The 24,420-nt window shown below is 39.6% G+C and overlaps 2 protein-coding genes across 3 annotated transcripts in view; one reads left to right on the top strand and one right to left on the bottom strand.

The window, feature by feature from the left end:
- The first annotated feature begins 1,895 nt into the window (after positions 1–1,895).
- Positions 1,896–18,816, top strand: FAM118A (family with sequence similarity 118 member A). Of its 2 annotated transcripts, XM_050913801.1 has the most exons (10): positions 1,896–1,950; positions 2,954–3,054; positions 6,305–6,360; positions 7,596–7,848; positions 9,117–9,338; positions 9,951–10,079; positions 10,832–11,117; positions 14,603–14,635; positions 16,084–16,167; positions 16,431–18,816. In XM_050913801.1, exons 3-10 carry the CDS (start codon positions 6,314–6,316, stop codon positions 16,469–16,471), a joined length of 1,095 nt encoding a protein of 364 aa, XP_050769758.1. In that variant the 5' UTR covers positions 1,896–1,950; positions 2,954–3,054; positions 6,305–6,313; the 3' UTR covers positions 16,472–18,816. The 2 variants fall into 2 exon arrangements, with proteins under 2 accessions (XP_050769758.1, XP_050769756.1); XM_050913799.1 differs by lacking the exons at positions 1,896–1,950; positions 2,954–3,054 and adding an exon at positions 5,019–5,043 and having other exon boundaries at positions 16,084–18,816.
- Positions 18,817–19,060: 244 nt separating this feature from the next.
- SMC1B (structural maintenance of chromosomes 1B) overlaps positions 19,061–24,420 on the bottom strand; it is a 38,993-nt gene continuing 33,633 nt past the window's right edge. The window contains exons 24-25 of the mRNA XM_050911100.1: positions 20,679–20,789; positions 19,061–20,399 (exon numbers count right to left, since the gene is read on the bottom strand). Of these exons, the coding sequence (XP_050767057.1) occupies positions 20,289–20,399; positions 20,679–20,789 (222 nt within the window). The 3' untranslated portion in view covers positions 19,061–20,288. The remainder of the gene's footprint in view (positions 20,400–20,678; positions 20,790–24,420) is intronic.

The raw sequence follows: 24,420 nt of genomic DNA, 5'->3' as shown, positions 1-24,420 counted from the left end.
TGACTGCGATTCAGACAGTGTGAGAGAGGTAGGTGCAAGGTAATGCAGAACTCGCCTGTAGTTATGCTCTGTTAAGTAAAAGTTGACTGTAGGGAGACCTTGTTGGTATCTGTCACTGAAGATGTGCTTGTTACTTGGCAGCTTTAAAAATAAGCTCTAGTGTACACCTGCAGTTACATACAGAATTATTTTACAGATCACGTCACTCTGCAGGGCTTATACACATACAGTGTTGGAAGTAAAAATTAAAAGGTTGTCTTTGAAAATTAATCTCTATATTCAATCATAGGTAAACTCTAAGTGAACTGATACTGGCTTTTGAAAACATACTTTGAATTTCTGATAGTATCTTTCTTCTTCAAAGCATTTTATAAACTATTCTGTTTACAAAGATGACAAACTAGTAAGATCCAGTCAGCTCCGAGGTAGAAAAAAGTAATCACCTATCAGGGAGTAACTAGCACATTCCATTGTGCATGTAGAAGGAATTTTATCTCAATCAACAGGGGCAAATTGGTTTCCTGCTATGAAAAAAATCAAGACATGAGTTACTTAGTGTCTTAAAGATACTTTTCAGCAAGCTCAATAAACTTTCATTACAAGTTTTACTTGTTTTCTTTCAAACCAGCAGGTTCTGGCATAACATAAACTAGGATTTACTTTATCATAACTTATTAAACAGCAAGATGTCAAAAGTAAATCAACATTACATCTCGGTGCATAAAAACACAGCTGAATAATCAGACGCATTGCCTCTTCCAGCCAAAACCAACCAGCTGCATTTCTTATCCTGATTACATCACTTTGAGTAATATTTCCAAAGTCTGCAAGAAAGCCCAAAATAAGCAACTGAATTAACATATTGTTTAGTACACTTGGGTAAACATACAAATTTACTATAATATGAGAGATAAATCTTAGGTTGAATCAAGTGGTAACCTTCTGTAGTTATTTTATTTAAAGTATGTGTTTTACCTCTCAGAGTTTCTCGATTGTAGCAACAGTACTTGCCTTTCTTTGTTGCTTGTTGAAAGAAACTCCTTCCTATTTCAAAGCTTACAAGTTTCAACACACTTCAGCATCTTCTTCTCACTGTGACTTTTGCTACTCAACTTTATGCCAATTTTCTTGTAATGGTGTTTTGTTGTCTCTGTCGTATACATTTCAAATAATAACAAGGAAATATAATGGAAAATAATACATTGTTACCTCTTGTACATTTGGAAAAGTATACTAAACCTCATTTTGATTGTATTTTATATGGTTACTTTTGTACCATATTTGACTGGAAAGTATTGATATTCTTTGTCCTTAGTGACTTTCCTAACCCCTTGCAAGGGAATCCAGAGCTTATGTAATTTATTATTGTTGTGAGTACTGTTGGGGTTTTAAATAATAGTTACTGTAGTGTAAGGATATAAAAGGAGCAAGACTTACAGGAAAAGGTAGTAACATTATTAGATTAATTGATTCAGACTGAAAAATGGAAAAAATTTCAAGGGCCTTTCTTCACAAATATTTCCTCTCATATTACTTTTTAAATTAATGTGGAACAAAGAAGAATATTAGGTATTGTAAATCTACAGGATGGCTCTGACCTTGAGTCTAAAGCTCAGGAAAATATTTAGCAAGTCTTTGTGACTCCTATCTACAGCTGACAAAATATTCTAAGATATTCAGCAAATTATTTAGTAACACATTCCAATGTTATTACAATGCAGTGTGAAACGGCATTCCAAGCTGGATTTCAGACATAGTTACTGGGGTTTAGGGAGCAGAATATCACCTGGTTCTTTTAAAACACCAGATCTTTGACCTTCAGGGTTACTGAACCCTAAATATCAGCACGTTAAAATACCTTGCTGACTGACTGGCAGTAGCAAAGGGTGAAAGGCGAAGAGCTAGAAGCATTGCAGAGCTTCTCTAACTCCATCAAACTTCAATTTTCAGGTGAGACGGTAGCTACATTCTTTCTTCTCCCTTCCTGTTCTCTCTGATCCTATCCTCCATCTTCCTTATCACTATGAATATGATTCTCCAAATGTTTGTTAAGCCTTTCTAGGGACACTGCAATATAGTAATATAAAAAAAATGACAAAGTGAGAAGTGATGTCTAGGGAGCATTACCTGGACAGCTCACAAGGACACAATGTTCTCATGCAAATTGGAAGTTGGTGAAGTCAGTGCGGTGAACACAACTATTCTTGCCAAAAGTAACACTGGATGTGGAGTAAAACCAGTGGGTTTATGTTTCATCTGCAAAACTGGCCATCATTACCAAATTTCTTCTTAAAACTATGCCAGAATATCAATACAACACTGACATTTAACGAAGAAAAGAGAATGGTCAAATCTATCATATAGGCATGCAAAACCTGTGAATCCTGATTGTACCCCAAAACAATAGAAGTGACTGACTGGAGAAACAAAGAAAATCTTTTAAGACCTATGGTTGGGAAGCTTATGCCAATAAGTACTTCAAGTCTTCAAAAGTATATAAAATGGTACCATGAGCAGTTTTGAAAACTCCAGTTAAGAAATTAAAATTGGAGAATGATGCATTTTCAACACAGTTATGCAACTGGAATTTGGGGGTACAGTTCTGCAATAGTATCCTTAGGCACCATTGGCAGCCTTTACGCATCTGACTGCCTGGTTTTCACGCATAGCTGACTCCTCTCGTAAGGTCGTCTCGTTAAACCCGCTGTGTCGCAAAGCAAGCTGGGCACTGCTGTTAGAAAATGTGGTGGAACTGAGCTAAATATTGTTAATCAAATGCCTTAATAAACCATGGTGAAGTTTTTAGGCTTTGGCTTTAAGAGATTAAAAACTAAAAAAAAAAGGGGGGGGGCAATTTGAAGAGGAGGAGAGCTTTGGCTATTGGCTTTCAAACGTGACTAGCTGAAGCAAGCTAGCTGTATGCGAGTAACAGGCTGCTCTGCTGTCACTGCAGATAACACGTGCCACCTGCTGTTAACACATGACGGTATTACGCCTAATTATGCCTCGGCCAACGCAGCCAGCCAAGCCTATCCTTCAGTAGAGCCACGGAAGGTAACTCTGCAATCTCTTTTTGCTGTTTGCTTCTTTTTTGTTTTGCTTTGCTTTGCTTTCTCCTCACCCTAATATTTTTCATCTTTAATACTTCTATCATCTATAAGTTTTCATAGCACTAACCCCATTAATCTTCAAGTTTACCAGTTCCTTCTCTCCTCTAGCTGAGAATTGATTCTTCTATTTCATACAGACTCGCAGACTGCTAGTTTGTATTTCTGCCTGTAAAGAGTTTCAGGTATTTTTAGGGGTGCGCGAACGTTACCCATCTCCGTTTTGTGAACCCAGCAAGGCGTAGGAGCGTGCACCGTCCCGCCCAGCATCACCTAGCTTGCCGGGGCGGGGGGAGACGGGGTGTGTGCAGATCTGTTCAACTCCGCTGCCGCTCAACTATTGCACAGGTTTGAGTGAAACGGTTCGCATTTGTCAAGCAGATTCTATTGCGGCGAGTGCTGCCCGGCCGGGCTGGCCGCACGCCATCAGCCGGCCCCCACCCGCTCGGGCGAGGGGCTCCCGCCGGCGCCGGGCGGGAACCGTTCTCGGGCGGAATCTTGCTCCTGGGGCGGCTGTTTCCCAGCCGGCGGGGAAAGCTTTGAGGAGGGGACGGCCCCGCCGGCGAGGGCGGCGGTCGCCGCGGGGGAAGCCTCGTGCCGCTGGCCCCGCCCCGGCGGAGCGCGGCGGGGGCGGGGCAGAGCGAGGCCGCTCCCATGAGGTAACGGCGCCGGAGCCCGGCCCTGTGCCGGCGGGGAGGGGGGCTGTGGCGAGAGGGCGCCGGTGTCACCGCTCAGGTCCGCGTCTGGCGTCGCCGTCGCCATGCCCCCTGCCTCCAGAGCCATCTCCCCCGGAGTGACAAGGCCGGGCCCGGCGGGGCGGGAGAATGGCGGCCGCAGGGCTCTCCGCGGCAGGTGGCCGGGGGGGCGCGTGCTGCTGAGCTGAACCGGCGCTCCAGCTGCCGTTAGGTACGGCTGTCCGGGCTGCCGTTGCGGGGCTGCGGTTCCCGGGCAGGTCAGGTAGCAGCAGGGCCTCCGGTCCCTCCGGTGCAGGCCGGGCCAGGGGAGGCCGGCGCCGGCAGCGTTGCCGGGGGAGCGGCTTCTCTTCACTCACAGGTGAGGGAGGAGGAGTGCCGCCGGCCCGGAGGGCGGTGTGCGCCGGCAGGCTCTTGCCATGCCCGGCCGCTGCGCCGGGTAACGCCGGTTCAGTTACCGGAGGGAGACAGGGAATTCAACTCGGCAGAAACTACTGTCCTGCCTAGCCTGGTGCTCTTGGCTTTTTTTCCAGAGAGAATCAGCGGGCACGTGGCGTGGGTAAGGGAAGGAGGCTTTCCTTTGCCCGGTGCTTCCTCTGTGTTGAACGTTTTAGACTGTTTCCATATGTTAAACTGCCTGGAAAAATCGTTTGGTTCAATGAAACCGTTGACTTGAAGTTTCAGTCAGTGAATAGAGCTCTTATTGTCTGGATAGATCCTTAAATAAAACTTACTTTCTTGAACAGGAAGAAAATAGGAAATTATTATTTGTTCTGATGAACCCTCCTTGTGTTTGGAGTAACGACCCAGCTCCCATTCAGCGCTTCCAGGCATATCTGGATTATAGTGGGGTCTGATTTCTAGGCTGCCGTGAGGAAAGGTTGTTGAAAAGCAACTGCGCAGGCCTTTGATTAGTCCAGTGTGTCTTTTTAAGTAAACCAGTGTTGAATGCTGGTGCCCAGGTCGTCTGTTTTTCTAGGTATGCTCATTGAAGAAGTGTTTATTACATCTAACAAGGGAATATTCAAGACTAGTCACAGTTATTCAGTACTCAAAGGCATGGAGAAATTTGAACTTTATAATTTGCAGCCATTTAGCTGTTATGGGTTGGTGATAATTGCTGCCACTTACTCGCACAGTTTCTGCTTCCAGGAAGCAACTTTAAGGGATAAAAGGAAACAATGAGGTCTAAAATGTTGGTCATGACAGCATCCTGTGGTGAGATGCTTATTTTATTGATTTTGGTAAGTTACTAATGTAATTATTAAAGCTTTCTTGGGGGTTCTTTCCCAAATAATACAGTCTTTTTCAGAATAAATAAGTTGTACTTCCTTCATCTGTTGTTTTTGCATTTTGAACTCATAACTTTTCCATATATAAAGGAATCTTGTTCTCTAGATTTTGAAGTGTTTTGCTCTAGATAGGTTATTGTTCTGAATTTTGAATGTGCTAACATTCTTCAGATGATAGTGTAGCATCTCTGTAGGATACTGTCAGTGAAGGAAGGGAGCATGGAGAAAAGAAATATTACAACAAGAAAAGATTTTTCCACTTGAAAAGACATCCTTGGTGCATTTGCAGAAGAGATCTTTGTGTTTTCCTCAGAAATGCTGATGTCCCTCTATCATAGGGTAGGGGTTTTTTTGGTTTTGTTCTTTTCTTTGTTTTTTCGGTCAGATGATCTCCAAACTTAGGCCTCTTGCTTCCAAATTAGCTTCCAGCGTGTGAACCTGAGAGCTGGCAAGTAGCCTTATGAGCCATAGAGTCTGGCAGAATGCTTCGTTGAGGGATTAGAGTCTGCAATGTCCACAACCACAAACTAAGATGTGTTTCAAAGCCAAACAGAAAATACATCCTTATAAAAATGAAGCCAAAAATTAATGTAATGAAACTTGGGGATTTCTAAGTGACGATATTGTAGCCAAATTCTCTTGCCAAGGTGCAGTCCTCCTTATGCTTTAGACATAATCTACATGATACAGAAATAAGTTTTTATTTAAAATACTTGCTGAGAAAAAAATCTTTCATGTTATATGGTCTGGCAGAGTAGCCAGCTGGCTAGCCGAGGGCCTCTCATGATTGTTATGTGTTGCAGAAGTCTGATTTCCGCAAACTTGGTTGAATCAACTGATTATTATGAAAAAAATAAATTCAAGAAATGCATTCATTTACTTGAAATTAATTAACATTTTAGTGGGTATGATAAATTTTATCTTGAATTTAGACACAAGTATTTTTCAGCTGTATGAATAGCCATATCTTCGTTAGCTTCTAAATGTCAATTGACTGAGCTTAAATGGAGCTGTGGTAGGTTTACACAGTCATACTTTGTCAGCTTTGTTTCTATCGGTGCATTGCTTAACTCGGATGTGACATACAGAGTCTTGATTTTAAAATACTTGATAAGAATAAATAGAAAATGCTAACAGTAATACATCTGGGTTTAATTTTGGCCTTTTTTAAGGTAGACGCATTAAGAATTATTTTACTTTTTGTTTTACTTAGGGCTCAGAGATGGATTCATCAGAACGATCAACAATTAGAAGCGAGCAGAAATCCAGGTAACTTGTGTCGCAAAGGTTATACAAAACTGTCTCTTAATGAAAATCTGAAAACACGGTGGAAATATGGTACTGAAAATTGGCTACGAGAACAACATCATGCTTGAAAACTTGAAATGATCCCAGAAACTAATTTCTCCACTGACCAAGTGCTTCATACTCAGTGAAGCTGTTCATGAGGAATAAATAATACACTTGCTGAGAGGAAACAATTTGTGCTGAATGTAGCAGGAAGGCATGGCGATTATCAGCAACATATTCTTTGTAGGCATTAGTTAGCAGCCTTATCTACGTGTTTATTAATTGTTTTGCCTGAGGCCATTTCAAGTTAAGCATTATAGTTTTAGGTAGATAGTTTCAGATGATTGTGAGATAAGAGGTGTTAAACATCCATATTACCAGATTAACAGGAATTAAAAATCTGTAAAGGTAGTTTTGAAAGTCAAGGGAATTCTAAGGTTCTGTATTACTGAAATCCTTGTTTGTATACAGTGATTTCACTGTACGGTTTAAATGCATTTTCACTTCTTTGCAAAGTAATCACGAAAGCCAGACTTTCTGGACAGTTTTTTGTGCTGGTTTGCGCAGTGCATACTGACATAGAACCAAATACGCCTTTGAGAGTAATCTGTGGTTAGTAACATCTGAATAGTGGACTAGATGAACCCTTGATCTGAACAAGCATAACTCTTCTTATGTTCATGTATCCTAAAGTGAGAATGAATGAGAATAAAAGATACTGCTTTTTCCCAGAAAAACAAAAAATTGTTTCTTTGAAATATTGTGACTTGTCCCTTTGAAATAGTTCTACTTACTTTCTATCAGACATGTATCAAGTAAATCATTGGACAGTCCTTGGACTACTTTTTTCAAAATTTTATTTGAAATGGTGTTTGGCTAGCCCAGTAGACTCAAAATTGGTAACTGTCAATTTGCATCTCAGAGACGTTAGTGATTTGAAGTTGTTGCCATTTTTTGGCTTAAATTAATTATGCACACTTCCTTGTCTAAAATGACAAAAAGACTTCAAGTACGTTGTCGGTTTGGGGAAGGCTGTGAACTGCTGCCAATACCATTCTTCTGGGTAGAAATGGAGAACTGAGTTCCTTTTGGTTGGTTAGTATTTTGCACAAGCGTTAATAGTGCATATGGACTTTTTGAGTTAGTCATGAGATCTTCAGACAAGTTAGAAAATGCACTGTAAAACATGAAGATTTTTGTTCTCTGTTTTGAAGAAAATTCTTAAAAAGTCTAATAAGAAAGCAGCCTCGAGACCTTCTTCTTGTGATTGGAACTGGGGTGAGTGCTGCAGTAGCGCCAGGAATCCCAGCTCTGTGCTCCTGGAGAAGCTGCATTGAGGCTGTAATTGAAGCAGCTGAACAGCTGGAGGTGCTTCATCCGGGAGATGTTGCTGAATTTCGTAAAAAAGTAATCAAAGACAGAGACCTGCTTGTGGTTGCACATGATCTCATCAGGAAGATGTCACCAGTGAGTATGTTTATAACTTATATTGATTTCTAAAATTATTATATACTTTTATTTTGTTATCAACAAAAATTCTTTTCCGTTTTCTACAACTTGAAATTTTTCTGGTAAAAATTGAAATTTTGATGGTAATCATATAATACACTGTACGTTTTGGAGAGCCTAAAAAATCCGTGTTTTTTAGTGTAAATAAGCTTTTGTCATAATTAATGCAAGCAAGAGTCCTGACTATTAAATATTCGCCATAATGTTTCTTGGAACTGAAAGAGGAATTTATAGCTCTGCTGGCTAAAACTCAAGATACCCTGAAAATACAGGTAGACCTTGACCCTACTGATAGCCTTAGATCACACAGACTTCATCACCGCTGCAGCTCACACTTCACTGAAGACAGTCCATACGTGCCTAGTTTCTCAGCCATTCATCTTAGGTTCCAGAGATTTTCAGATTGTGGTAATAGATTTGCCAGGTCTTCTAGTTGAAATAATTAGAGTGACTGATATACTGCCAAGTTGTAGGATGTGTTGAGCGTTTTGCAACACATGGTGAGCTTCTCTACAGGCAAAGTGTAATAATAACCTCGCTCTTTTGGGAGGAGTCTGCATGTATGGTTAGGCTTTGTAGCAGATTTAATGATTAATACATTTTTCTCAACCAGGAAGCAAAAAAAAAAAAAAGGAAAAAACCACCCTTTAATAGTATATCCCAGACTCTGAATCCAGGCAATGATAATTTTAGTACACTAACTGATTTTCAAAGCAGTAAAAGCATACTGAGCAAGGTGAGGTTTCCATGTAGTTAGGCCAGTAACTACATTGGGCTTATAAACAAACATTTGTTCTGTGTGTAACAGAATTTATTGAATATATTTTATAGAACTGTTACATGTTCCTGTCAGTCTCAGCAGATACTCTGGGCAAATGCAGCCTATGCTTTTAGGAAAGCGTACCTTCACGTTTGTTTAGAATTGACGAGTGAGGATTTAACTGTAGCAAAATGGTTTTGTTTTATTGTACCTGTATTACAAGCTTCCTTTGGAAAACCAGACTATTATTTTGAGCTACATTAAGTGGAGGCAAGAGCACCTGAATAATTTGAGATTGTTTTTGATGGTTTTGTACATTCAGACCTTTATGCTTTGTATATTGTGTAAGCCCTCTTTTAAAGAAATGCTTTGGCATTAAGTAGACAAATGATGTGGGTTTTCTGTTGGAGGCAATTATAATGGTGCACGTGATCCTTATGAAGTGTTCATCTTTTTCTTTCTTCAGCGCACTGGGGATACGAAGCCAAACTTCTTCCAGGATTGCTTAATGGAGGTGTTTGATAATTTAGAACAACACATTCAGAATCCTGTTGTTCTGCAATCAATTCTGAGACTCATGGAGAGAGGCACAATGGTTCTGACTACAAACTATGATAATTTACTTGAAATATTTGGTCAGCAGCAGGGTAAACCTATGGAATCTTTAGACTTGAAAGATAAGGACAAGGTATGATGACAGCAGTAAAATTTTTAGACTTATAAGAGAAGGCAGCTCGTAAGCTTCATTGAAAGATGTTTTCCTGTTTAAAGAGTGTCAAGGCTAAATTGGTAAAGCATGTCTATAAGCTAATAGATGCACAGACATTTATTTTACCTCTCTCTGTATTCTGAATAATCTGGTAACAGTTACCAAAGAGAATTTCAGTGACACATTTATTAACCAGTTCCCCCCCCACTCCCTGGAAAAAACCCACAAACTTATTTAATTTACGTGAAGTAATTGTTACAATCACAAATATGATTTCACCTAGCTGGTAGTTAATTTGCTGTTCATATCTTTTCTCTCAGCGTTGCTGGAACTTGCTTCTTGGTTGAATGCCTGTTTAGACCAAAAAGCCAGAGATATCTTCAGTATTGGCAGTCACCTCTTTATTATAATTTAATGTAAGCTGTGTAATTAGTAATTAAAATTATCTGTTGCTGCGGAAAAACGCAAAAGAAGTTATTTCTGCTTTAAGTGGTTTTATAAGTTAGGACAGCTGTACATTTTTGCAGAATCTCGGTTACTGTAGTGTATTATAGTATAACAAAAGAATATAACTTGTATGATTTGCTTTAGGTTCTTCAGTGGGCAAGAGGTCATATAAAATATGGAGTTCTTCATATTCATGGCTTATATACAGATCCTTGTGGAATGGTGCTAGATCCCTCGGGATATAAAGATGTTACTCAAGATCCTGAAGTCATGGTACGTGTGATCTTTAAAATTTTTAGTATGTTTTGCCAAACTATTTTATTGTGATCGCTGCATACACATTACCTAAGGCTAAGGTTTTGTCAGATCATACAGATTAAATAACTGGGGCCCAGAAAAAGGGCAGTATTCTTCAGAAAGCCAGCTATGTTGCTAGGGCAATGTATGCTCTTGTGTACTGCTTCTTTGTAAATCACAATCAAAACCCTCAGCTGTATGTCATAGTTTTTGAGTTCTTTGTATTTATCTCATGAAGGAACATTAGCCCCAAAATACTAGATACCAGAAGAAGGACTCATCACCGTCTGATTGCTTGGGTTCATTTTTTAGGGGCTAAAGCTGTTGTGAGCTCTGGATCCTGGACTTAATGTCATATCGTAGGTATTCTAAGAAGTCAAACATTTGGTCAAGAATATTAATTTTCCTTATTTACAGATTGACCTAATGGGAGCCTAATATTCTGTCATCATAATTCTTTCAATTTAAAATTCCCTTACTGGAAATACTTACTTATGTGTACTTAGTTTTGTATGGTAACTTTGATGTTGAATATAATTTTTTTTTTTGTCGAAACAGTGCTTATGAAATGTCAGTTTGCCCTGATCCTAAAACATATGCTTAATTCAGTTCAATAGTGATGTCTGCTCTGCTTCTCCTTGTAAGTCTGACATATTCTAAAAGTTCTTACCTTGGCCTTTTGACTACTGAAATAAATGTAGCTCTTGTGTGTTTATATTTCTTAACAGGAAGTTCTTCAAAATTTGTATCGAACCAAGTCTTTTTTGTTTTTGGGCTGTGGAGAGACTCTGCGTGATCAGATATTCCAAGCTCTTTTTCTTTATACTGTAAAGAATAAAGTGGATTTAGAACATTATATGTTGGTGCTTAAAGAAAATGAAGACCACTTTTTTAAGCTCCAGGCAGATATGCTGCTGCACGGAATAAAAGTAGTGTCCTACGGGGACTGCTTTAAACAATTCCCAGAGTACGTACAAGATCTGACCGCTCAAATCTGCAAGCAGAGAAGTCCAGGTAATGTATCCTCTTTAATAAGAGAATTTTGAGTAAGTACATAGCAGGATGCCATGTCTGAACAATCAGCAGTTGGTCTGAGGAGCTGACCTCACATGTAGGTAGTGGTAGGCCTGTGCAGCACCTTTGCTTACGAATGGCATGCAGAGTTGGAACACATGACAAAATTGTAACCAGATTTCTTTCTGTAAGGTCTGTGGATTCTTGCAAATTTAATCTTTAATTCTGAATTTTGTCTTTTTGTTAGCATTTGGTTAAGATGTTTACTTTGTGTATTTTTTTGGTGTGAACTACTCCAGTATATTGAGTATTACATTATATGAAATATGACATGTCAGTAAGAGAGACTAAAAGAATTGAAGGAATTAACTGATGGGATATGCTGGTTGAGCCACAATGTCTGATTAAGCATAGAATGGGAAATTAAATCAGTACACCCGATAGTGTTTGGCTTAACACAGTTAGGGCAAATGGGGAGAAAACCTGAGTGTGAGGATAATGTTTTGTGACAATAAAATAGAAGAGGCTGTGGAATAATACTCCATTTGTAACAGTGAATGGCATTCTGTAGAGGGTGTTTAATGCTAAACTGGGAAATAATTCGATACCTTTGCTGAAGGTAAGTCTTGCATTGAGAGGGAGCTAAATTTTACTAACTAGGTAAAAGTTATTCACCTACTTCCCCGCCTGCTCCCTTCCATCCTGTTGTCTCTCAACTCATAAAATCCCTTAGCTGTAACCATCAATAGCCTTTAATGCAAAGCCAGGGAAAAACAACAACTGTGTGTTGAAGGAAAGAGATTTTTTTTTAATGTTTTCCAAACAAGGACAGTTATACTATGGCTTATCCAGAGAATTGAGGAAAATAACTAGAGTAAATGACCTTGGGAAGAATACTGTTTCACAGCTCTTTTATTTATCATGTCAGTGAAACTGTTTTGTCTAAAATTATTCCCAAGTGGTGCATAGCAGGAACCTTCCCCTTGCCCTCCCTAAAAGAAAATTGCAGATCTATGCCCAAATTATCTAACGGTTTTTGTAACTGGATGAACATTACATTTAGCGTGGATTAGATTTTTCTTTCCATGAAGGCTAGAAAAAATATTTAGCACAGCATCTAGGTTTCAGGAAGTTTGCAGTGTAGACACCTAAAAGTAAGTTGGGGTGCAATTTCGGACACTGAACTAGCCTCAGCCTGCTAGTTTGTTCTTTGACATACTGCTGTTGATGGATGTGATGGACATACTTTTCATAATCTAAGCAGTGTCTAGAGCCTGTTGTGTCTGGAGTATCCAATTTATTGCAAAGCAGCCATTGATACCAAGACAGGGCGGGAGATACATTTACATAAACTCTAAATGGAAGTGACTGCAAAATCAGACTATAATGCTCCCCTTTTTGTTCAGTGGAATTACTGATTGGCATAATACTTGCAAGAAGAGGGATCTTATTCTGACTTCAAAATCTTGTGGATCTCATTTACAAGTCAGGATCCCAAACAAAACTGTTTTCAAATGTGCGTTAACTGCTCTTTACATTACTGAACTGTCAGGTTTCATTTTTTTCTTGCTTATTTACAAACTCTCTTTTAAAAAATAGCAGAAGGAGTTTGTTAAAAGGGTTGTGTGAAAGAAATGAGAAATGCAGGCCCTGATCCTGATAGGGGACTTCAGCCACCCGGACATCTGCTGGAAAAGCAGCACAGTGAACTGCAGGCAGTCCAGGAAACTACTGGAGTGCGTTGAGGACAACTTCCTAGTACAGGTGATGGAGAGCCCAACCAGAGGAGATGCACTGCTGAACCTGTTGCTCACTATCGGAGAGGTCAAGATTGGAGGTAGCCTGGGCTGCAGCAATCATGCCCTGGTAGAATTCTCAGTCTACAGATGAAGCAGATGAAGTTGCTAAGCCACTATCCATCATATTTGAAAAGTTGTGGCAGACTGGGGAAGTTCCCAGTCACTGGAAAAGGGGAAACATAACCCCCATTTTTAAAAAGGGAAAAAAGGAAGACTTGGGGAACTACAGGCCAGTCAGTCTCACCTCTGTGCCCAGCAAGATCTTGGAGCAGATCCTCCTGGAAACTATTCTGAGGCACATGGAAAACAGAGAGGTGATTGGTGACAGCCAATGGCTTCATGAAGGGCAAATCATGCCCGACACATTTGGTGGCCTTCTATGATGGGGTTACAGCATGGGTGGATAAGGGAAGAGTGACATATGTCATCTACCTGGACTTGTGCAAAGCATTTGACGCTGTTTCCGCACAACATCCTTGTCTCTAAAATGGAGATTTGATGGGTGGACCACTCAGTAGATAAAGAATTGGCTGGGTGGTTGCACTCAGAGTTGCGGTCAATGGCTTGATGTCCAAGTGGAGACCAGTGATGAGCAGTATCCCTCAGGGGTGCGTATTGGGACCAGTATTATTTAACGTCTTTGATAGGGACGTGGACAGTGGGCTCGAGTGCACCCTCAGCAAGTTTGCAGATGTCACCAAGCTGTGTGGTGTGGCTGATACTGTAGAGGGAAGGGATGCCATCCAGAGGGACCTTAACAGGCTTGAGAGGTGGGCCCATGCGAACCTCATGAAGTTCAACAAGGCCAAGTGCAAGGTCCTGCACATGGGTCGGGGCAATCCCAAGCACAAATACAGGCTGGGTGATGAGTGGATTGAGAGCAGCCCTGTGGAGAAGGACTTGGGGGTATTGGTGGATGAAAAACTGAACATGACCCAGCAATGTGTGTTTGCAGCCCAGAAAGCCAACCATATCCTGGGCTGCATCAAAAGCAGCGTGGCCAGCAGGTCAAGGGAGGTGATTCTCCCCCTCTACTCCGCTCTTGTGAGACCCCACCTGGAGTTCAGCTTCACCTGGAGTTCAGTTCTGCGTTCAGCTCTGGGGCCCCCAGCATAAGAAAGACATGGACCTGTTGGAGTGGGTCCAGAGGAGGGCCACAAAGATGATCAGAGGGCTGGAGCACCTCTCCTATGAAGACAGGCTGAGAGAGCTGAGGTTGTTCAGCCTGGAGAAGAGAAGGCTCCAGGGAGACCTTATAGCAGCCCTCCAGTACTTAAAGGAGGCCTACAGGAAAGATGGGGAGGGACCCTTTGTCAGGGAGTGTAGTGATAGGACGAGGGGTAATGGTTTTAAACTGAAAGAGGGTAGATTTAGATTAGATGTAAGGAAGAAGTTCTTCCTGTGAGGGTGGTGAGGCACTGGAACAGGTTGCCCAGAGAGGCTGTGGATGCCCCCTCCCTGGAAGTGTTCAAGGCCAGGCTGGATGGGGCTTTGAGCAACCTGGTCTAGTGGAAGGTGTCCCTGCCCATGGCAAGGGGGTTGGAACTAGATGATCTTTAAGGTCCCTTTCAACCCAAACCATTCTATGATTCTAAATACAACCTTGCCATTTTGGGATGTTGCATAAAAGTATAATGACTTTTTGGATGCTAACTTGTGCTGTTGCTGCCTCTGACACTTCTCTAGATGCTGATCGAGTGGACAGCACAACATTGTTGGGTAAGTAATGTTCTTATTTTCACAGAAAGTTTCATAATCTGTCAGAGTCTCTTACGTACAAAGTATTTAAATGATTATTGTGCAGCACCCTGATTTAGCTCTGAAAGTCTGCTTAACAGATTCTCTTTTTACCCTCTTATTTTCTTTCTACATATTAGCAGATAACTGCTGGCTTTCAGCTGTCAATAAAACGGCAAATGATAGAATGGAAAAGCTCCAGAAAATGTATTTAAAAAATTATTAATGCTGATCAGAGTATTCTAAGATAATATTAACATCCATGAGGTTTTGGCTTAAATTTCCAAACATACATTTGGCTATTTTGAATGCTTTCCTTAAGAAGGTATAGAAGAGTGAATCTCAAGCGTAAGTGTGTAGTACTGAAGGTGAATTTTTGGCTAAGCATTGTTCAGTTATCTTTGTGATACTTCTGTGAATAAGCAGAGCAATAATACCTTCCAATTTACAGTATAAAATAGCAAAACTTCCCTTTGAAACAACACTTCAACTGAAAGAGATTACACTTCTAAGATATTTCTGCTGCTGCTGCAAATAATATCAAAATTGTATAAAAGTATCATTTCATTATTGCATATAAGGGTCTTTGGCATTGCAGGAGATTAAAACCCCCCACTTTTTCACAATCAAAAAGTACACAAGGTCCAAGACACTTGTGGGTAGGTGTAAAGTCAGAGATTACTTTTGTAATTCCAACTAGATTTTAAGCTTATGTGTCTTTCAGATGAGTTCATAAATCCCTTTTTCAGTAGAGTACAATTAGGCATCAGTGGAGAAGAAACCAAAAACTTGAGCACAATTTATTGCAGTTCCACTTAACATAAAGCTCCTTTACTAACTTATTAGCACCCTCCTTACAAGTAATTTTAGCACCCATTTACTTGTATTTTGGAATACATAGCAAGTAAAAAAAAAAGGGGGGGGGGGGGGAATTTTTCCATAACACAGATTTGTCTAATACTCTGCAAAAAAATGTAGGTATTCAGTGATGGATGTCCTGATTTTGAAGGAATTTCCCTTCCATTCATTTTTACTGTCCAGCTGTGCTGTTCATACTTTCAACAGTAGCTCACACCAGTAATTTTTTTTCCCTCTGAATAAGGGATCCAAACTTTTTAAAGCAGCTTGTCACCTGTGAACTCCCCAGGCATTATCACACAAAATCAAGAATTATTTTCTTCTTTAGCTATATAATTAGCTACTTCCTGTTTTATATGTTAGTACCAGAGCTCAGTGTTGGGGAAGAGCTCGAGATCACGGAACTGAAGACTTTCAGTAGGGTTAGTGTTATAATTCAGAATCCAAATACAAGAACCTCAGTGGACCAGTATTGTGTTTATCTTACTATTAGGTGCTTGTAATAAAAAGTAGACAAAGCACACATATGTAGCAACATTAAAATATTTTTCTCCCCGCCCCTCTCTCCACAGGAACTTCATGTGTGGACTGTGCTAAAAGGAAGTTAGGAGAAAATGGCACTGACTCTCCTAAGAGAATCAAGCAGTCAGATAATGGTATACCCACTATTTAATGGAAAAAAAAAAAAAAACCCAAAACCCAATCCAGAAGCTTTTTAACAGTAGGTGTTTTACATCTGCTGCATAGAAGGTTTTGAGCTGAGTATTTCCATGGTTTTAAGTGGAATAAAAATTGTGCATCTTAGCCTTTTCTTTTCTAGAGCTGTAAATGTGTAATGATGTAAAGCTTGAAAGTCATACTAGTCACTCTCCAGGCACTTCCATACTACTAGAACTGTATCTGCAGGGTTATTTAGAAGCAGGTGCAAGTTTTCTCTGCCTGTGCTTCAAGCCAGTGTGACCAAGCTCTCACCAAGGTGAAGCCACAACAGAGGTGACGTTTGAATCTGTCAAAAATGACTTTTGGCATACCTGCGACTATCTGTTAGTTGCCTTTAAAATGAAGGGGTTTCTGTTCTTATCAGCTGAACTGCAGTCAGGCTGCTGGAGGTTGAACTCTTCAGGGGTCTGTCAGCACAAGGCTGCTTGCAAGCTTCAGATTCAGATCCCTAAGCTGTTAGGAACAGGAATTGTTTCACGTTTATAGAACCTGCATCATGATAACCTGCCTATTTTACACTTTTAGCATGAGTATTTGTTTTCATTTGTCAGTCTGTTAAGGCATGAGATCACATGGGGAGAAAAGGATGTAATAGTAATTTATCGGCAAGGACATACCATATGTACATGGGGGCTTACTGACCTATTTGCAGTGTATTTCTATGGAAATATTTTAAATATTGTTGTCTAAATCAGAGTATGCTGCCAGTTATCTCAGAAAGCAGATAATGGATAGTCTTATGCAGCAGAATTAAAACCAGTTAGTATCTAATTATGTATCTGTAGACAATTTCTAGTGTACAAGTTTGACTTCAGTTGAACTCAAATGATTAAGGTTAGGCACTGTATTAACTGTTTTTTTTTCTGAGGTGCTGTTACTTCACCTACCACTGAATTGTCTCAGCACTAAACTGACGTAATTACCAGTCCAGTTGCTAACACTGGTAATCTTCTGAAATTTTGTAGTCAGCTGCCTCTCACCTCAGTGTCTGCAGGAGAGCATGTTCAGGACCATTCTTTGTTCTGATACCGGCACATTCGTATCTAGCAGTCCTGGAGGGTTGCTTCAGCAGGTTTCTCTGCTTATGTTCCCTGTGGATTTCATCTGTTATGCCTTCTGAGATCACGTCACACTATAGTGAGGTTTTACAGGGAGAGGAAGTGATGGGTCTGTCAGATGAACTTTCTGTCTGGATTGTGGTGTGTCAACTCTTTACTTCCATGTCACAAAAACAATTTCTGCTTGTTCTCTAGTATGTATGTGTGCAAAATGAAAAGCTTGAAAGTGAGGTGCATGCTTCTTTCTCGACTAACAACTACTGAGATGGGTAGAGTTTTTGTGGTGTGTAAGTCTTTGTCCCTGTTCTGAAGTAGGTAAAGATCTGAAGACATTTTGCCTAGAAAAGCAATCATCTTAAACAATGCATGCACACTGACTTGTCTCTTCTACCCCAGAAGAAAACACCCAGTCGTCTTTTCATGATTGTCAGTCTGGAAACCATACTTGGGTTTTAGTATGCGATATAATTGCTAAGGACCTCAAGTATCAGTTCTCAAGGTTTCAGCCATGTTTTCTAAAAGGTAAAAATCAAAAGCAAAACCAGCCTGAATATAGACTGTACTCATCCTCTCCCTTTGAGATATTGTATTCATACATCACTTTTGAAAATTAAGTCTTTTAGCATCGCATATAGCATTATCTGTAAGACTAACCTCTAAAATTTGCTTCTCTAGTCAGCATGAATTGGCTGTTTTGAAAAGTGATCTGTCATGCTATTTTGGATGCTGATTATCAGCTTAGAACACTTGAATTGTTGCCTCAAGCTGCAGCAAAATTAATCAGATGAGCAAAGCTATTTATGACCCTGATTACTGCAATTATTTAAGCCCAACCTAAAGTCATACAACTCCTTATCTTGTGCCTGAAGTCAGATCCACGTCATTAGGAAATCACATTCCCTCCCTGTGGTAAGGATCAACTTACACCCACCATTGGTGATTCTTCCGTTTTGTAGACACTCCTGAACTGCAACTCGCACAACAGCCTCCCCTGACTCAACTGCCATTTATTTGCATCCTGCAAAGCAGATGAGTAAGTAAGGGGTTATTTTAATTCCTAACATATGCAATGAGAAGGTAGAAATGCCTAGTTTTGGTGTTGTCCGCCCCCTCCCCCTCCATCGAATATATTTTAGTCATCTTAGGGATGGGATTGCCTTGCAGCTACCTCAGGGTTTAAAATACAATCAAAAGGGACAGAACCTGAAACTTGTCTGTTCCATTTATCTGTTAAGTGAAAGAGTAACTTGTTTAATGCCCTATTCAAATTATTACCTGAATACCGTGAAAGAACTAACCCTACAAATTGGCATGTTAAATGATGTTTGCTGATTCTACTGTAGATGGCTCTTTTTCCACTTAATTCATAATTTTTTTAAAAAATAGGAGTAAGGTATTTACTGAAAGCAAACTTGTTGACCATTTATTATCCTGTTTTGCTTAAGCTGTGTAATGAAGTTGATTGATAGTACATCTCTGATGATGGCATACACTCTTTTAATAAAATATTTAAAGCTGAACAGACCATTCTTGTATAGTAGCTAAAATGTGTAGCTTTCACCATCCTTCAGCCTGTTCAATTCTTTATTGTATTTTTCTATTTCAACCAAGTGTTCCTAGCAAATGGCTAAAAAAACCACCAACCAAAACAAAACTTCTGTATTTGCAATACACAGACTGATGTGGGGCAGAGATCTTTGAAAATTTCTGGAGGCTGCTCTTCTATTCATCCTTCACACTACTGTGTTTCCACATCTGTCAGTGGATTCTGAATTAAGGGACTGATGCTAACTCAAGACTTACACTCAGAGTAAATAATTTTATTTAACAAAGTGTAGCAGCAACGTAAGTATTTGATAAACATCTGTCTACAGTATAAGTGGACACATTTATGTTGTTGAAATATGTTCCTGTAGGAACATTATCTACTACTCCCATGTCATTCCTTCCTTATGCAGTACCCCCACATGACCAGACATCATCAGTTGTGTGCAACAAGCACAGTATTAGCAACATGTTACAAGGCAGATGTGTAAGCAGCATAGTGGACAAAAGGAAGCTAGTATATGAACATAAGATACAGTTATTATGAACAATAATAAATAAATAATAAAGCTCTTCAGCATACACCAAGGTGAAATATAAGCCAGATGAAGTGATTCAAGCATTCTCAAACTGTGTTCTGTAACCAACTTCATTAACTTTGCTTAGATGAAGCATAGCCATCAAAATAAACTTGACTTTACTGGGACAGCTACATAACAACAATCTCAACTGCAAACCAATATCCTTTTTTCTAAGGCTGCTACCTGTATGGCATCTGACTCACACCTGTTTTATTCTTTCCACTTGGGGGGGGTAGAATACCTCAAAGGTGAAATTTTTCCATGTTACATCACACCTATAGAGATATGAGCTTTTGTAAAGTTAACTAATACTTTCATAAGGTTGCAGCGGAAGACTGAAGTCTTACTGGGCATCACAAAAGTCACATAAGATAATGGGCAGATTCCAATATCTTGTTGTTTTAAAAAACAGGAAATAATCCTATCAATGCAAACAGATGCAGCTGCAACACAAAAGAGAGACTGTAAAGGTCTTGACCAGTGGTAGCATGCATCTAAACAGTGCACTGGAGATATGGCTAAACACATTACTCTTCATGAGAAAAGCAAGAGGCTTATGGTTTGTAATAGCGTGCTTATGTGAACCTGTAATCCTTCATCTGAAGGCAAAAAAACCCCAAAACATTTGAAGAGAAAGCTTTGCATACCAGCATGTACACACTTCAGTAACAACCTCTGGCTATCTCTTGCTTGTTAACAAAACTGTATCAATGAATAACAGTTACTTCCTTCAGTACTTTAGAAAACTGCTTTGTTTGAAAGGTAAACATTTCTCTATCAACATCTAATAGCCACATTCAAACTCAGATTTGTAGCAGTCAGCTGTAAACGCAGTTCTTGCTGTTGTCACCTGGCCCTGAAATCGTCCATGCTTTATTCTGAAACAGAACTGCGTTTCTGCTTCTCTGTTCTTCCCTGGTCCTCGAAGTCTGGATACTCAGTAAGATCCAAAGTCAGTACTCGACTGAACATAAAGTCATCATGCTGAGAAGAGGAAGGATCATACAATTTAAAACATTTCTGTTATTTGAAATAAGCATTTCATAAATGACTATAAGATGATACAATAATGAGCTTCAGTTACCAAAATGATATTTTCATCGAGCCAGTACCTGCACTTATTTCTGAACACAAAGTAGTTCAAACCAGCAACACAGTTACGTACGTGATTCACTGTAGTAACGCTTAAAGTGTAAATCACTACTACTTCAACAAAAACCAGCGTGTATTATTTAACAAAATTTGTTAATAATTAATTGTTACCTCTGGACACACTCCAATCAATGCATCTGCTTTGGAATAAAACTCTTCCTTTAGAGAAATAACTATCATTTGAACCTGTTCATGTGCCTGTTCTCTAATGAAACTCGATACCTTTGGAAAGAAGCCAAATATTTCAGTAAGTTAGTTCTGGCAGACTTAAACCGTGCTATAATTAGGGAATGATGAGGAAAGAACTGAACTATGTTAGCTACAGAATTCAGTAATTCAGTTGTGAAATAAGCAGGATAAAATGAGAAATAAAACCGTCTTTAAGACAGATAGTTTGCATGTTCTAAAGACAACCCTTCATATTTGCTGCTTTTTGAAAATGCATAAGAAAACAATAATTCAAGGAATAAAGTTACAGAAAAATATTTTACTTAATATAACTACAGAGGAAGGTCGAAATTCTTGAATAAGGAAAAAAAGTGTGAAAAGGTGGTTACTGGCTGTATACTAAGATCTTAAATACGTATTAGTTCGCTGCAGACAGCAACATTTTTTTCAATGATCTGCAAAATAAAGGTAGAAATATTAAGTTATAAATTGGTGACTGAATAAGGCAGTATCCCACAATATAAATTAAATGCTGAATAAAGGAAAACCAGTACATTTTTAATTAGACTTTTTTCTGCACAGTTATATCTACATGATATGGTAGTAATTTTTTTAATGGAAGAACTGCCTTTAGTGAGTTACATAATTCACATTCATTCTACAGTATAATTACAAGTAAATTATTGGAGACCTGCCTTAGTAAATCCTTAAACTGAAAGAATCGAAAGAAAAAGACTTAGTTCTAAGCACAAAACCTGGATACCAGTGAGTACTAGCAACATATAATTTTCCATATATCATTTTTGCTCACTTGCAATATTTAATTCCTCTGTCTGAAGGTTTTGGTGCTTTCCAGTAACAACTGCATCTTACAGATAAGGAAGGAGATATGAAAGACCTTGGGAGCAGGGAAACATTAAGTTAATTATACTTCCAGATCACTGCAATTTTGCTTTTGCTCACTCTGCAATTTAAGACTCTGTTCACAGATGCTTAAAGAAGAATTTAACTCTCCTTACAACAATACCTGGATAGATGCTGAAGCCAATTAAAGGAATTTTCTAGGAAATCACTATTTTGTCATCTTCTTCCTGCATTCCACAGGCAGCTGCTCTCCAAGCACATTATATATACATCACAGCCTGTATCACAGGTTGCCTGCTTCACGTTGCTTATGTGAAAAGAGCAGCCCTTTTAGCGATCCTGGCCCAACCCCTCCACGCTGCATCTCATTACGGGCGCAGCAGGCAGGAAGAGGACTGCAGAAGGGCTGTAAGCCAAATGGGACCTTCTGGACGGGGGCTATGCAGCCGGGATGCCCCAGCCTTACGGGAGACAGGCATCTCCAGCCATGAAGGTTACGGAATGGGTAGAAGCCCAATTCAACTTCAAAGCAGGAAGCTCACAATAACTTCCCAGTCCGATGAGATGGGCCCCAAGGACTCAACTAAAGGTTTAACGTAGACTACTAAGGCAATTTCAGGGTTAACCCTAACATGTAATACAATCCCAGTTTAATAGCTCTTTGGCCATAAAGTGGTATTTATGGATGTTCTTTTTATAAATATACATTAGACCAGAACTTACAATACTTACTTAAACTTTCTGCATTAATGTTCTTTTATTTTCTTGAATATACATCTTAAAAACATAATTATTGTTGCTGATGCGTCAAATGAAATATGATACTTTCAAACTGTAAACATACTACCAATTGAGGGTTATAAGCCTAGGAAGCATTTGGCTAACAACTGTTAATATGACCATCTTTTGTGGGCTACGAATGGGATTTTTATCTGAAGAAAAGTAAACCAGATTTGAAATACATTTGAATTGACAAACCCAGTTGCACAGATGAAAAATCAGCTATTCTTTGTTCATAGTGTTCTGAAGAGGAATGGTGCTTAGCATATTCTTAGGTATGAAGTGGACATCTCTTCTGCCAGATGTGTCAGAATGAGCCTACTCAGAAAGGCAAACTGTAGCAAAGTGCCTCATTACTGTGTCTCTCATCAGCTGTGTTAATGCAGCATTTGTAGTCTCTATGGAAAGTTGGTAACATACTAGAAATCATGAACTTCATGGAATGTGTACGTAATTGATGACTGGTGCATCTGTAACTGCAATAGGAACTTACGTGGATAAACTAAAGTCATCCAGGTAATGACCTGCAATTTTGTTAGGCATGATCTGGGACCCCTGCCCAACTCCAGACAGAACCATGGAGAATTTTACATTCGTATCCAAAAGACCACCTCAGAAGTCTGCAGAAATAGGAAGTACTAATCACCTAATACACTGCACCTTTGATGAAAGGCAAAAATGTGAAATTTAGCATTAAATAGTGTAATAGCAGACAAGAAAGACAGTAAAGGAAAACTTGGAGGCAGCCTGCGTAACTCTAAGTCATCAGCCATGATACATTTGACTCCAGAATTACGAATAATATCCAGAAAACACAATACTGATATTTAATCAGAATATGAGATCTTCAACTGTTACGTCAACTCAGAGTGGTCCTGAGTGAAAGACTAATAACTAGAAAAGTATCCTGTTAAAAAGCTTAGATTGCAGAGGCGTTTTGTGATCCCTTGATGTGTAATCTTTTTTCTCATCATGTCATTGAGAGCCAAACCCTAAAGCTTGCTTAGTTATTTTCATTACAGTCCCATTACGTCTAAGCTGGTGTTGCTGAAACACACTGAACCAAGTTAAAACAGAGGGCACATCATCTGCTCAGAAGTGGTGGATGATGGGTATCCCTCATGGACTTGTACCCCAAGGAATGTTTAAGGAACTGGGGTTCTGGAAAACACTTCTCACTGCTACACGGAGTCAGTAATCTCCAAGAAAGAATTCTATCTGGCAGGCACAAGTAGTGGAGCTTCCCCAGCTGTCTACTATAGAGGTACCCTCCAAGCAAACTCTGGTGTACTTGGCACATCACAGTTAACTCCATGGGGGGAAGGGGGGGAGGGGGAACTTTGGTGTTTATAAAACTGCTTTTGTTTGTTAGGCTCTACCAAGACTGACATCACTATTAATGCAAGTAGAAATACAGCTTGATCTTACTTTATGTGGAAAGGAATGTTTCCACAGAAGAAAATCCAGGCACATGCGGACATCTTTTTGATTCCTCTCCTACATACAATCTCCTTGTATTGAGTCTCCTCCTCCCAGAGGCTGACATCTACAGCTGGCAATCTTTACTGTTTGTATTCTATCATAAGTTTTTGTTACACTGAATAGTTATTAGCGAAAAGGGAAAGAGAAATTGAGAGGAGGACAGGAAGCTATTTTAATCGAGAATTCATGTGACTATAACAATGGCAGCGATAGCCCTTAATTGGCATTAATGTAAAAATAGTTAGTGGGCCAATTATATAAAATAAATTCTCCAGTGATAGAATGACTTGATTTTCAACATGCAGATACACTCCGTTCTGCTTCTTAGAGGTAAGGGAACTCAAAGGCCTTTAAAATTCCAACCAAACGAACCCAAACAGCAATTCACAAGTGACCTTCATGTCAGACTGTACCACACGTGGTGATGCGGCATACTTTCACATTCCTGACCTATTTTTCTCAACTTCACAGTTTGGGCACTGATTAAAACACGCTTAGATTTATGAATTTAAACCTAGCCCTAGTCTAACATCTCATACAACCATTATTTCAGTCCTAA

This window comes from Gymnogyps californianus, chromosome 1, assembly GCF_018139145.2.
Source record: "Gymnogyps californianus isolate 813 chromosome 1, ASM1813914v2, whole genome shotgun sequence".
Taxonomy (NCBI): Eukaryota; Metazoa; Chordata; class Aves; order Accipitriformes; family Cathartidae; genus Gymnogyps; species Gymnogyps californianus.
This window is presented reverse-complemented; position numbering and strand designations above follow the sequence as displayed.

What these genes read in the sequence shown, in the direction of transcription:
- FAM118A (XM_050913799.1), top strand. Translation starts at nt 5,023, where the DNA reads ATGCTTATTTTATTGATTTTG. An exon ending in TCATCAGGAAGATGTCACCA is followed by an intron (nt 7,849 to 9,116) that starts GTGAGTATGTTT and finishes TTCTTTCTTCAG; the next exon opens with CGCACTGGGGATACGAAGCC. An exon ending in CTGCAAGCAGAGAAGTCCAG is followed by an intron (nt 11,118 to 14,602) that starts GTAATGTATCCT and finishes ACACTTCTCTAG; the next exon opens with ATGCTGATCGAGTGGACAGC.